This window comes from Electrona antarctica (genome assembly GCF_951216825.1).
Source record: "Electrona antarctica genome assembly, chromosome: 5".
Lineage (NCBI taxonomy): Eukaryota > Metazoa > Chordata > Actinopteri > Myctophiformes > Myctophidae > Electrona > Electrona antarctica.
This window is the reverse complement of record NC_136810.1, coordinates 32,926,743-32,940,045: the sequence shown is the minus strand read 5'-3', so window position 1 is coordinate 32,940,045 and position 13,303 is coordinate 32,926,743. Positions and strand designations below refer to the sequence as shown.

The 13,303-nt window shown below is 42.1% G+C and overlaps 1 protein-coding gene across 1 annotated transcript; it reads right to left on the bottom strand.

The window, feature by feature from the left end:
• Positions 1-833: 833 nt before the first annotated feature.
• Positions 834-12,079, bottom strand: LOC306923939 (uncharacterized protein; the record flags this gene model as incomplete). Its single annotated transcript, XM_079502283.1, has 3 exons — positions 834-1,848; positions 4,783-5,499; positions 11,086-12,079. The coding sequence occupies 3 exons, from the start codon at positions 12,077-12,079 to the stop codon at positions 1,136-1,138; spliced, it is 2,424 nt and encodes an 807-aa protein (XP_079358409.1). The 3' UTR covers positions 834-1,135.
• Positions 12,080-13,303: the final 1,224 nt, after the last annotated feature.

Genomic DNA, 13,303 nt, shown 5'->3' with positions numbered 1-13,303 from the left:
CCAAAATGTAAATAATAATAATAAACTATTTGAAAATGTTAGGCTATACATGATGTGAACCTGCACGCCTTGCATGGTACATATCAGACTTAATGTTTTTCCTTCAATTTAGGCTATTGTTTAGGCTGTAACTAATTTAGAAAATAACTAAAGTTCCAAAGAGATGTTTGTGAAATGAAGTTTTTTTTGTACACACATTTTATTGATCTCAAAATGCAAAATGATACCAAGAATAGTCAACAGTATCAACCAACAATTAACATTCCAGTACTGTCAAAATGTTTATCAGTCTCTCTCTATTGCTCATCAATCTTCACTGATAGAAAAATAACTTCACAAGATGATATTTGTCTTTCTTGTCATAGAATAAAAATCACACCCGTGTGAACTGAGTGGTGCAACTACACATTTATTGTTATAGTTACTGGTGATGTCAGTGACGTCACATACTAACCATTGCAACCATGCTCGTTTTTTTGGTTGCTATGCTCGTTTTTTTGGTACGAACAAACACGGGTACACGGGTACAAAGCCAGTTGTTGGAGTGGTTTGCACCACTCAAAAACTATAGTTTCAAACAACATTTCCATTAAGAAAAAATAAGAGATTACAAAAATATATTCTATGAATAAGAATATTTTTCATCTGGGCCGTGGCTCAACGGTCCAGGCACCTTGGCTGGTAATCCAGTCTGGCAGTGTGCCGTGGGTTCGACTCCCGATCCCGACGGCCTTTACTGCATGTCTTCCCCCCCATCTCTCTCCCCATTTCCTGTCAGCCTACTGTCTGTCCCTCCATAAAAAAATATAAAATAAAGGCGAAAGCCACAAAAAAAAACATTAAAAAAAAAGAATATTTTTCGTAATTACTATTACTATGTACACCTATGTACACCTTTCCTTAGTTTCATATACTGGTACATTGAGTAAATCCTTCATGGAGGAAAAAAAGAAAAGTATTGCAATATACCAACACAAGGCGGCAGCCTTGTGTTGGTATATTGTGTTAGTAGTGCACAATAATCATTTGGTTTAAAAGACAGCTTGTGAGCACATGGTGGTGGGAGTAAATTACCCATAAAGCTTATAATCTCATACTGTTTTCAAGCATGAAAAGGTAGTATAGTCCAAGAGACTCAAGTTGCAAAGCCTTTGCTTCTGATCATCATTTTGACGGTTTTAAAAGAGTGTCGATCATTGGTGAGATAGTACTCTCTTGTTATGTTATGCCATGTCCCCCAGAAAATACCATCCCGGACCCCTTTGTATGCTCCCACATGGTATCTCCCGTTAAGGTTTGCTGCCATGCATGCATCAAACCACCACCCTGAGCTGTAGTATGCCCCACAGTTCCCGGAGGGGTAGCGGTCATGGTCCTTGTCTGGGGTAGTGAAGGCCCTGTTATTATGATCATACATCCTGTTGAAGCGAAGGGCATTGCCTGCAGAGCCCGAATAATTGCCAACCGTCAAGCGGTAGCGCATTCTCTCACTCGCCACCCTAAATTGCCCATACTCTGCATATCCCTTCACCCCCTCGAAGTCCTCCAGCTCCACACGTAGCACCATGTCCCTGGCACGGGTCAGCAGGTGGATCTTATCATTTCCCAGCCAGAACTCCCCTCCATCCAGTTCCCCGAATCCTGACCGGTACTCGGCCCATGTCCTGTTGAAACTCACGCTGCCATCCTGGCGGCGCTGTATGAGGGTCCACCCCCCACTGCCCGACTCCATGTCACAGAACACTGGGAAGGTTCTGTTATGGGGCTCAGGGGTCACCTGGTAGATGCCGTTGTTGCTTTTCTTCCCTCTGACTACATGATCAGAGCAGTCTCTTGGTGATGTGGTGACTGCAGACAGAAAGAGTATGTTTTACAAATAATGACTCATTCTACACAGACAGACAGACAGACAGACAGACAGACAGACAGACAGACAGACAGACAGACAGACAGACAGACAGACAGACAGACAGACAGACAGACAGACAGACAGACAGACAGACAGACAGACAGACAGACAGACAGACAGACAGATAATGTATATTGATCCCAAAACAAACTGGTCAGGCTACTGCTTGGCCTAAAGCCCAAACCACACCAAAGGGTCGGGTCGGGACGTTTTTATGGTAAACCACACCAATGCAACTCATTGAGTTGCAATGAGTTGCATTGGTGTGGTTTGGTTTACCTTAAAAACCGTCTCGTCCCGTCCCAACCCTTTCCTGTGGTTTGGGCTTTACACCTAGATTCTAGAAATCATTTAACCCCTGGCCCCTGATCATTTCGGTACATGGTAGAAAAGATACACCACCTCATTGACACCCATGTAGGCCTACTGGTCTAAAAACTACTTCAAAACGTCAATCAAGTCCACAATCACAACACCAGAGGGAGCTCCACAAATCACATTCAACCCAGATTTGGCATTTTACCAACAGTCATAAAGAAGTGTGAATCCCTATTCTCTTTCAAAACCGCTTTAAAAGAGCACTTACAGGTGGCTGCAATTCAAAACTGCCCTCTGTAAAAAGTGAAAGCATATCCCTGAACCTTTTACTGTCTGTACATATTTTTACTCTTTGGTTTCTACTCGTTTATATGATGTTTTTGATATTTGTCGATCATTAAATGTTTTCCATGAGTACAAAAGGACCCCAATGGAAACAAGCCAATAGGCTTCCTTGCATAAATCCTTTTAGTAGGCATTGTATTGTAAAGTATCAAATCAATTAACATTTTCAATTAATCTAATATGGTTAAAATAGAGTTTGAAGTTACAATGGATTCATATATCAAATAGCCTATCTAATCTAAATACTTAATCAAACAACTTAAAAACTGGGGTGCACACAAAAGCCTGAGTAGGTTAAAATTACCCCAAACATGTAAGTGAAGACCCCTTTACATTTCTCATTAAGTAATGATAGATAGAAGATAACGCTCCACCCAGCTGCTGGAAGTACAAAATGAGTACAAAAATTAGTCAAAAATAAAGTGAAACAATGACAGTAAACAAATTGCTTACTGTATTACTCATGAGGGCATAAGTCCTATAGCTGTTATCCTTTAGAAAAATAAAGCCTACAGTTGCATAGTTTAATGCGGGGTTAGGCAGTTGTTTGTCTGGATATGTAGTGTATGACCTTACAGTAAGTGACTAAATGTGTTTGGCTGAAGAATCCACAAGATTGATGTGACACTTAATTAGTTATTCACTGTAAGCTGTGCTCCATTAAATGACGTTTTAAAGCTGTTACTCTGTCTAAGGCAATGTGCAGCTGTGGGTTTTATTTTATTCCAAAACACTGCTCATATTAAGGGACGTTGCACATATGCGTGAATTCCTCATGTAACAAAGATTAGCCACACAACACATGTTGCAAAGATGATGATCTCAGATTTAATTACTCCCATCATTATTGATTATCTTTGGTCTCACTGCCTACTCAGTTTAAATACTTCTGTTTGCCATTGATGTGATAGCAAGAACTGCCATGGAGTAATAATTGAAATGTCACAATTTCCACATAGAGAAGTTAAGAGAACTGATCCACAACATTTTTTTGTACTATAGTTTCTTTGTATAAAAAAGAAAAGTTTGGAAAATGTAATGTCATCTGAAGAAATCCACCATTCTCTTTTTCAAGGTTTATTAAAGTTCATAGGAATGGTCACATGCTAAGGAAAATGGATAGTTTTATTTTCTCTCTTTCTCTCCCTCATTCCTTCCCACCTACCTCCTCTCCCATGTCTCTCTCTCTCTCTCTCTCTCTCTCTCTCTCTCTCTCTCTCTCTCTCTCTCTCTCTCTCTCTCTCTCTGCCTCCCTCTCTCTCCAAGTGTTTGTGTAATAGTTATGAAATTCAAGTTAATCAAATTAACTTGTATCTGTCATTTCTGCCAAGTAGTTTCCTTAATAACCACTCCTAGTTGACTTATTGAAACAATTAGATTATGTAACAACATAACAGTAGAGCAACTCTTCTGTTATATTATTACATTTCCTATATGAAATGCCCAATACAAACACTGACAATAGCAACTACATGGTCAAAACAGACACTTGTGGGCTCTGAGCATGAGTTCATTGTATTGGTATGTTTGAGTCTAATCACTTTTAACCAGACCACCACCCCCACACACGCACGCACACACGCACGCACGCACGCGCGCGCACACACACACACACACACACACACACACACACACACACACACACACACACACACACACACACACACACACACACACACACACACACACACACACACACACACACACACATAAATGAAAATAATCAACATACATATATTTTCATATAAAATAGCATATCCACTTACTTACAATGCATTGCTTTGTGATGCATTGTGAGCTTATACAATATACACTGTAGATCAGCAATTTTCGCTATTCATTGAAGTATATAGGGCTTAAGACTTAAGTGGTTAAAGGGGCATTCCACTAATTTTCAACATTTTACTGTGTCATTAATATACCTTAGAGCTGTTGTCTGGAAATAACAAAAAAAAGTCCCCCTATTCTGTGTTTCCTAGAACTGGAGGTCTGAACAAATTGTGAAACACATCTTGATGATGTCATCAAGATGTGTTTCACCATGTTAATGCTTTTTTGCATACTTATACAGTTCTAGGAAACACAGAATGGGGGGACTTTTTTATTATTTCCGCTCTAAGGTATATTAATGACATAGTCAAATGTTGAAAATGAGTGGAATGCCCCTTTAAAGAGTAAGATGAAAGATTGTCATATCTCTCATCTCTTACCTTTAGATGTCAGGAGCTGGTTTTCGCTGGTGTTGCTGTTCTCTGCGTCTTCCTTTGGATGTCTCGTCATATTATATTTGTCCTGTGGCCCTCCATTTAGGCCCCAGCTGTTATTCAGGATGGCAGCCACCTGGTTAATCTTCACGCGTAGCTCTCGGGCACTGGAGGTAGTGGAGACAGGATTGTGGCTGGGAGTAGAGAGGTCAGATTTCGAGGTGGCAGGGGTTGTTGAGACGAAGTCAGAATTTAGTTTTGAGTGTACAGTGGAGCTGGTTTGACCGTTGTTGTTAGGAATAGGACTGCGGCTTGCTGTTCTGTATGTCTTAGGACTTTGTCTGGTTCCAGTTTCCTTTAGACTGAGTGTGAGCTTACTCTCTAAGTGTGACACACTTTTAGTATTTGGGTTGGTTGACGGAATCACTGTTCCAGAACTGGTGTTGGGGATGCTTTCTGGAGCCCTACTGATCAAAGAAGTATCAAAAGCTGTTGTCTTTGGGCTTAGCTTTGGTTTTACTGCAGGTCCAGGTATGGGTTTTATACCTGGTTTGGTTTTCATGTTATCTTTTGTTTTGGTGGTCCAAGGACTGCTTGTGGCTGTTGAGCTTTCCGTGATGTATAACCCCAGACTAGGATCAGTGGTTGCTGTAGTTACTGTAGTTGAGCTAAGGCCTGTTGGTCTCAGGCTGGTGGTCATCAAGCTTTTTTTCTTTTTATCAGCTGAAGGTTTCACAACAGGTTTAGGCTTTTGGTTATTTTTTAGTTTTTGACTAGGTTTTGGTTTTCGAGAAGGTATAGCCAAAGCAGGTTTTACACCTGCTTTGGCTTTTGTGTTGTCCTTTGTTCTGGTGGTCCAAGGACTGAGGTCTGAGGCTGTTGAGCTTTCAGTGGTGTGTAAACTCTGACTAGGAACAGTGGTTGTTGTAGTTGGGCTAATGCTGCTGTCAGAGCTTGCTGCAGGTCTCAGGCTGGTGGTCATGGAGCTCATCCCAGTGCTTGGATTGGTGATTGTTCGGAGAGAACTAGCATATTGTCTTGTGGTAGTGGTTGTTGATAGCCAGTGATCTTGGTCATAATTAGATATTTTTTCATGTTTAGGATTTGCATCAGGCTTTTCATCATCCTTCCCAGTTTGTCCTGGTTTCAGCCTTTTGTCAGGTATGGGTTTGTGGTGAGAATAATCAGGTTTTGGCTTTTTATCAGGTGAAGGCTTTATGTCCGGTTTAGGCTTTAGACCAGTAGGCCTTTTGTTAAATGTAGGCTTTTGACCAGGTTTTGGTTTTTGGCCAGGTTTGGGTTTCACTCCTGGTTTGGTTTTTGTGTTGTCCTTTGTTCTGGTGGTCCAAGGACTGAAGCTTGTTGCTGTTGAGCTTCCAGTGATGTATAAATGCTTACTAGGATCAGTGGTTGTTGTAGTTACTGTAGTTGAGTGAATGCTGCTGTCAGAGCTTGCTGCTGGTCTCATGCTGGTGATCATGGCGCTGGTCCCAGCTCTTGGACTTGCTGTAGTTTGGACCAAACTAGCCAATTGACTAGTTGTAGAGGGTGTTGATGGCGAGTGCTCTTGGTCATAATTAGGTATCTGGTGATGTTTAGGATGGGTGTCAGTTATTGGCAAATGTTCATGCCATGGCTTCCCATCAGACTTCACAATTTGTCCTGGTTTAAGCTTTTTGTCAAGTATGGGTTTTTTGGGAGGATAATCTGATTTTTTCTTTTTATCAGCTGAAGGTTTCACAACAGGTTTAGGCTTTTGGTTATTTTTTTGTTTTTGACTAGGATTTGGTTTTCGAGAAGGTATAGGTTTTACACCTGCTTTGGCTTTTGTGTTGTCCTTTGTTCTGGTGGTCCAAGGACTGAGGTCTGAGGCTGTTGAGCTTTCAGTGGTGTGTAAACTCTGACTAGGCACAGTGGTTGTTGTAGTTGGGCTAATGCTGTTGTCAGAGCTTGCTGCAGGTCTCAGGCTGGTGGTCATGGAGCTCATCCAAGTGCTTGGATTGGTGATTGTTCGGAGAGAACTAGCAAATTGGCTTGTGGTAGTGGTTGTTGATAGCCAGTGATCTTGGTCATAATTAGATATTTTTTCATGTTTAGGATTTGCATCAGTTATGGACAAATTATTACGTAAAGGCTTTCCATCATCCTTCCGAGTTTGTCCTGGTTTCAGCTTGTTGTCAGGTATGGCTTTGTGGTGATGATCAGGTTTTGTCTTTTTATCAGGTGAAGGCTTCATGTCAGGTTTAGGACCAGTAGGCCTTTGGTTAAATTTAGGCTTTTGACCAGGTTTTGGTTTTTGTCCAGGTTTCACTCCTGGTTTGGTTTTTGTGTTGTCCTTTTTTCTGGTGGTCCAAGGACTGAAGCTTGTTGCTGTTGAGATTCCAGTGATGTATACATGCTGACTAGGATCAGTGGTTGTTGTAGTTAATGTAGTTGAGTGAATGCTGCTGTCAGAGCTTGCTGCTGGTCTCATGCTGGTGGTCATGGCGCTGGTCCCAGCTCTTGGACTTGCTGTAGTTTGGAGAGAACTCGCCAAATCAGATTTCCCAGTTTGTCCTGGTTTAAGTTTTTTGTCAGGTATGGGTTTTTGGTGAGGAGAACCGGTTTTTTTCTCCGGTGAAGGCTTCATGTCAGGTTTAGTCTTTGGGCCAGTTTTAGGCTTTTGGTTAAATTTTGGTTTTTGACTAGGTTGTGGATTTTGATCAGACCAAACACCTGGTTTGGTTTTTGTGTTGTCTTTTGTTCTAGTGCTCCAAGGATTGAGGCGTGTGGCTGTTGAGTTTCCAGTGATGTATAAACTCTGACTATAATCAGTGGTTGTTGTAGTTACTGTAGTTGAGCTAATGTTGCTGTCAGAGCTTGCTGCTGGTCTCAGGCTGGTGGTCATGGTGATGGTCTTAGTTCTTGGACTGGTGGTTCTTTGTAGAGAGCTGGCCAATCGGGTAGTGGTAGTGGTCGTTGATGGCATATGATTTAGATTATAATCCGAAATTTCACCATCTTCAGGATTTGCATTGACTATTGGCAAATCTTCAGGTAACGGCTTTCCATCAGGCGTTGACATTTGACCATGTTTTAGCTTTTTGTCATATGTGGGGGTTTGGTCAGGGATCATAGTCTTTTCATCTGTTTTTGGCTTTTGGGTTGGTAACGTTATATGTTTTTCAATATTATGGTCTTGGTCATAATTTGTTATTTGGTGAGGTTTAGGGTGGGCAACAGTTACTGGCAAATTATCATGCCAAGGCTTCCCATCAGATTTCACAGTTTGTCCTGGTTTAAGCTTTTTTTCAGGTATGGGTTTTTGGTGAGGAGAATCAGTTTTTTTCTTGTTATCAGGTGAAGGCTCCCTGTCGGGTTTAGGCTTTGGGCCAGTTACAGGCTTTTGGTTAAATTTAGGTTTTTTAATAGGTTTTGGTTTTCGAGAAGTTATGGGTTTCACACCTGTTTTGGTTTTTATATTGTCCTTTGTTCTGGTGGTCCAAGGACTGAGCCTTGTGGCTGTTGAGGTTTCAGTAATGTATAAACTTTGATTGGGGTCAGTGGTTTCTGTAGTTGTTGCCGTCGTTGTTGAGCCAATGCTGCTGTCAGAGCCTTCTGCTGGTCTCAGGCTTGGTGTCATGGAGCTGGTCCTAGTGTTTGGATTGCTGGTTGTTCGGAGAGTACCAGCCAATTGTCTAGCAGTAGTCGTCGTTGATAGTCGTTGGTCATAATTCAATATTTTGTCATTTATTAGATTTGCATCAGTTGTGAGCAGATTATTACTGAAAGGTTTTCCACCATCCTTCACAGTTTGTCCTGGTTTAAGCTTTTTGTCAGGTTTGGGATGGTTTAGAGGGTGCTCAAATTTTCTCTTTGGATCAGGTATAGGCTTGATATCAGGTTTAAGCGTTCCAGTAGGCTTTTGAACAGGTTTTGGTTTGTGACCAGGGATGGGTTTCATTCCTGCTTCCATTGTTGTGTTTTGTTTTGTTCTGGTGGTCCAATGATCGAGGTTTGTGGCTGTAGAGTTGTCAGTGATGTTTAAACTCTGACTAGGATCAGTGGTTGTTGTAGTTGCTGTAGTTGAGCTAATGCTTGCTGCTGGTCTCAGGCCGGTGGTCATGGAGCTGATCCTAGTGCTTGGACTGGCAGTTGTTTGTAGAGTTCTGGCCAATTGGCTAGAGGTAGTGGTTGTTGATGGCACATGATCTGGATCAGACATTTCATCATGTTCAGCATTTGCATCAGTTATTGGTAAATCTTCACGCAACTGCTTCCCATCAGACTTTGATATTTGACCATGTTTAGTTTTTTTGTCAGGTGTGGGGGTTTGGTCTGACTTCCCAGTTTGTCCTGGTTTAAGCTTTTTGTCAGGTATAGGTCTTTGGTGAGGAGAATCAGGTTTTTTCTTTTTATCAGGTGAAGGCTTCGCGTCAGGGTTAGGCTTTTGAATAGGCTTTGTTTTTTGACTAGGTATGGGTTTCACACCTGGTTTGTTTTTTGTGTTATAATTTCTTCTGGTGGTCCAAGGACTGAGGGTTGTGGCTGCAGAGCTTTCAGTGATGTATGAACTAAGAGTAGGATCAGTGGTTGTTGTAGTTGCTGTAGTTGAGCTAATGCTGTTGTCAAAGCTTGATGCTGGTCTCAGGCCGGTGGTCATGGAGCTGATTCTAGTGCTTAGACTGGATGTTGTTCGTAAAGAGCTGGCCAATTGGCTAGAGGTGGTGGTTGTTGGCATATGATCAGGATTATAATCAGACATTTCATCATGTTCAGGATTCACATCAGTTATTGGTGAATATTCAGGCAACAGCTTTCTATCAGGCTTTGAAATTTTACTTTTTGTTTTTTTGTCAGATGTGGGGGTTCGGTCTGCAGGGATCATAGACGTTTGGTCTGGTTTTGGCTTTTGGTTTGGTAACGTCATATGTTCTTCAGTAGTATGATCTTGGTCATAAATACGTTTAGGGTAGGCATCAGTTATTGGCAAATTATCATGTGAAGGTTTCCCATCAGACTTCACAATTTGTCCTGGTTTAAGCTTTTTGTCAGGTATAGGTTTTTGGTGAGGAGAATCAGGTTTTTTCTTTTTATCAGGTGAAAGCTTCGTGTCAGGTTTAGGCTTTGGTCCCGTTTTAGGATTTTGGTTCAATTTAGGCTTTTGAATAGGCTTTGTTTTTTGACCAGGTATGGGTTTCACACCAGGTTTGGTTTTTGTGTTGTAATTTGTACTGGTGCTCTTAGGACTTAGGGTTGTGGCTGTAGAGCTTTCAGTGATGTATAAGCTATGACTAGGATCGGTGGTTGTTGCTGTAGTTGAGCTAATGCTGCTGTCAGAGCTTGCTGCTGGTCTCAGGCTGGTGGTCATGATGCTGGTCTTAGTGCTTTGACTGGTGGTTGTTTGGAGAGAACTAGCCAAGTGGCTCATTGCTGTGGTCGTTGATGGCCAGTGATCTTGGTTATAATTAGAATTTTTTTCATGTTCAGGACTTGTATCAGTTATGGGAAAAGTATTACGTAAAGGCTTTCCATCTTCCTTCCTAGTTTGTCCTGGCTTGAGCTTTTTGTCAGGTATGGGATGTTTTCTCTTTTTACTAGGTGATGGCTTGATGTCAGGTGATGGCTTTGGGCCAGTTATAGACTTTTGGTTAGATTTAGGCTTTTGACCAGGTTTTATTTTTTTGCCAGGTGTGGATTTATTACCTGGTTTGGTTTTTGCGTTGTCCTTTGTTTTGCTGGTCCAGGAACTGAGGGTTGTGGCCCTTAACCTTTCAGTGGTGTGTAATATCTGACTAGGATGAGTGGTTGTTGTAGCTGCTGTAGTTGAGTGAATGTTAACGTAGGAGCTTGCATCTGGTCTCAGGCCGGTCATGATGGAGCTGGTCCCAGCGTTTGAACTGGATGTTGTTTGTTGAGAGCTAGCCAACATATCAGGGATTGTTGTTGTCGTTGGCCTACTTGCTTGTTGACTCCGTTTCTGGGTCCTTGTTTCAGTCACTCTGTTAGTTGTTAACCCCTTCCCAGTTGTTTTGACATGGTCAGCAATGCTGGTTATCAGGCTGGTTGTCTTGTAGATTCTCCCCTCACCAGGGGTTGTGCTTAAGCCAGGAGTAGCCCATGTGCCCGTTATAAACACAGAACTTGAAATAAACGCAGAGTTTGTCACAGAAGTGCTGCCTGTTAGTTCAAGAGAGCTGTGATCATAACCTCTGTCATGACCTGTCATAATATGGGAGCTGGTGCTGGAAACTCCTATACCTGTAGACTCAGGTGATGGAACTGAACTAAGTTTAGGAGGAGGGTGTGAAAACATGTCTGTCATCTCACTCGACTGTCTGGATGTCAGTTCCTCGTCCCTGTCCCTTTGTACACCCTGGACAGCTTTTTCTGTCTCTGACTTAATCTCCATCTGTCTCTTCTCTATAATAGACGTCTCTTTATTCCCTTTCCCTCCCCTCTCCTCTCTTTGCTGCTCTTTCTCTGTATTCCCGTGTTGCTGGATTCTATCCGTCCTCTCGCTCACTCTGGGATTCCCAGAAGAGGTGATCTCCTCCACGCTTTCTGTCTCACCTTTCTCCTGCCACGGATGACGATCATTCAGTCTATTCTCCTTTTTCTCATCATTACCTGTCCTCTTGCCTTCTTCCTTGTTTTGCACCTTATGCTCAGTCTGTGCTGTTCCCATGTTATCTCCCCTGATCATCACTGTTTCTTTCCTCTCATGTTCATTTTCCACAGTTACTTCTTCTCTCATCCTCTCCCCTTGTCTTGTGTTGTCATCCTCGCTGGGTTGCACCTCTGCCTCCTGTAACTGACCCTTCCCACTGCTCACTGTCTCACTTTGATATTTCCCATCTCCCTTTTCCTCTGCATTTACATATTTGTCTTTGTCACTGTCATTTGTGTCAATTTTATCTCCCTCTGTTTCTGTTTCCCATTTCTTCCTCTCCTTTTCCTCCAAAATTGTCCTGTCCTCATCTTTTATGTTGCCACCCCCCTCTGCCTCCAGAATAGCCTTTCCCTCTTTAACACCATCTGTGCCACACTGTGTCAAGTCTCTCTCATTTTCTGTTGGACTCTCAGCATCTCTCCCTTTTGTAAAATTCCTCTGAAGCTTGTGTTGTTCCTTACCTTCTTTCTCCTCATCTTTCTCCCTTTCCCGTAGAATTGTGTTGTCTCTCTCTTTTTGGCTACCCGTGCAATCAGAGCATGTCCTCCTAAGTTGATCCACATTGTCCTTCAGCCTCTGTACCTCCTTTACAATATTTTCCAGGTCCTGGAGCTGTTCTGGCAAATGGACAGTGAGCGGTGGAAGAACCATTAGGTACGGGCATGTGTTTTCATCCTGCCCCTGTCCGCATGCACCCGCAGGTTTCAGAATCACAGTACAGGGCCCCATACTCCAATGTTGGGCTCCTTCACCTGGGCTTGCTGTCGTCCTACGTAGGTCTGAGAAGGCCAGTAACGTTCCAAACATGCACAGTGCTGCTAGCCTCATCGTGTCCTGAGTTCTAGTGGGCAGAGGAGGGAGAGAGGGGAAGAGGGTGCTGAAGGACGCCAGTGACCCACCTCAGTTTGTGAGAAGCTGTGACAGAGAGAGGGGAGGAGGGAGGATGGCCGACAGACAAGAAGGGAGGAGAGAGCTGATGGGCCTGTTCAGTCCAGAGTATGTGTTGAGATGTGTGAGGGAGATTAGGAAAGAGAGGAGAGAAGAGATAAAACAGTGAAAAACATATGAGAGGAATATTGTGAATGGAAGCATTTCTCAGGGAATAGTGTACAGAGAGACCAGAAGGTTATAACGATTATAAATTGAGCGTGAGCTGTGAATCTGTCATCCTACCTTTTTAACCACACTTTAACATTATAAGGAATTCATTAATATGTGATATTATCTTATTAATATTTACCAAATTAGTTCAACCTAATCAAAACCCCTAATGAGGAACATTTGCAACACATTCTCGCTCCATATTGTAATAATAAACACACATTCTCTCCCCATGTATCAGCACTCTAAATGTGCATGTGTGTGACAGTCGCTTTGGCAGGCATGTCCTATGCTTCCTGTCAATAGGTCAGTAAACATGTGAATGGCAGATGTAACTGGTCTAAATATGCATTTGAAGCACAATGTTAGTGTCTGGATTAAAGCCAGAATTCTGTTGTGGTGATTAGGAAATATTGTGGTTTACTTTGGCTTCTGTCATGAAAGGCAGGAATCTAAAGTCAGATGCTGTGCTTATCCAGGGAGGGCTACTTGATACAAATGCAAAGTAGAGGTACTTATGTTTGTTTGTTGGTATATAATCTTATCATGTGTTTCGAATCGAAACTGAATTTTCAGATTAGAATGAACTAAATAGGCTACATTGTTTAAATAATGAACATAGAATGAGGGCTTCATGGCACAAAATAAAGTCACAGTAAAGCTTTACTTTGCTTCTTCCACAGGATATGAGACATGTGTTATGATATCATATGATTTATGAATTCCTGGTTAAACGTCTCTGAAATGTGTCCATTGTAATGATTATTCCACCAC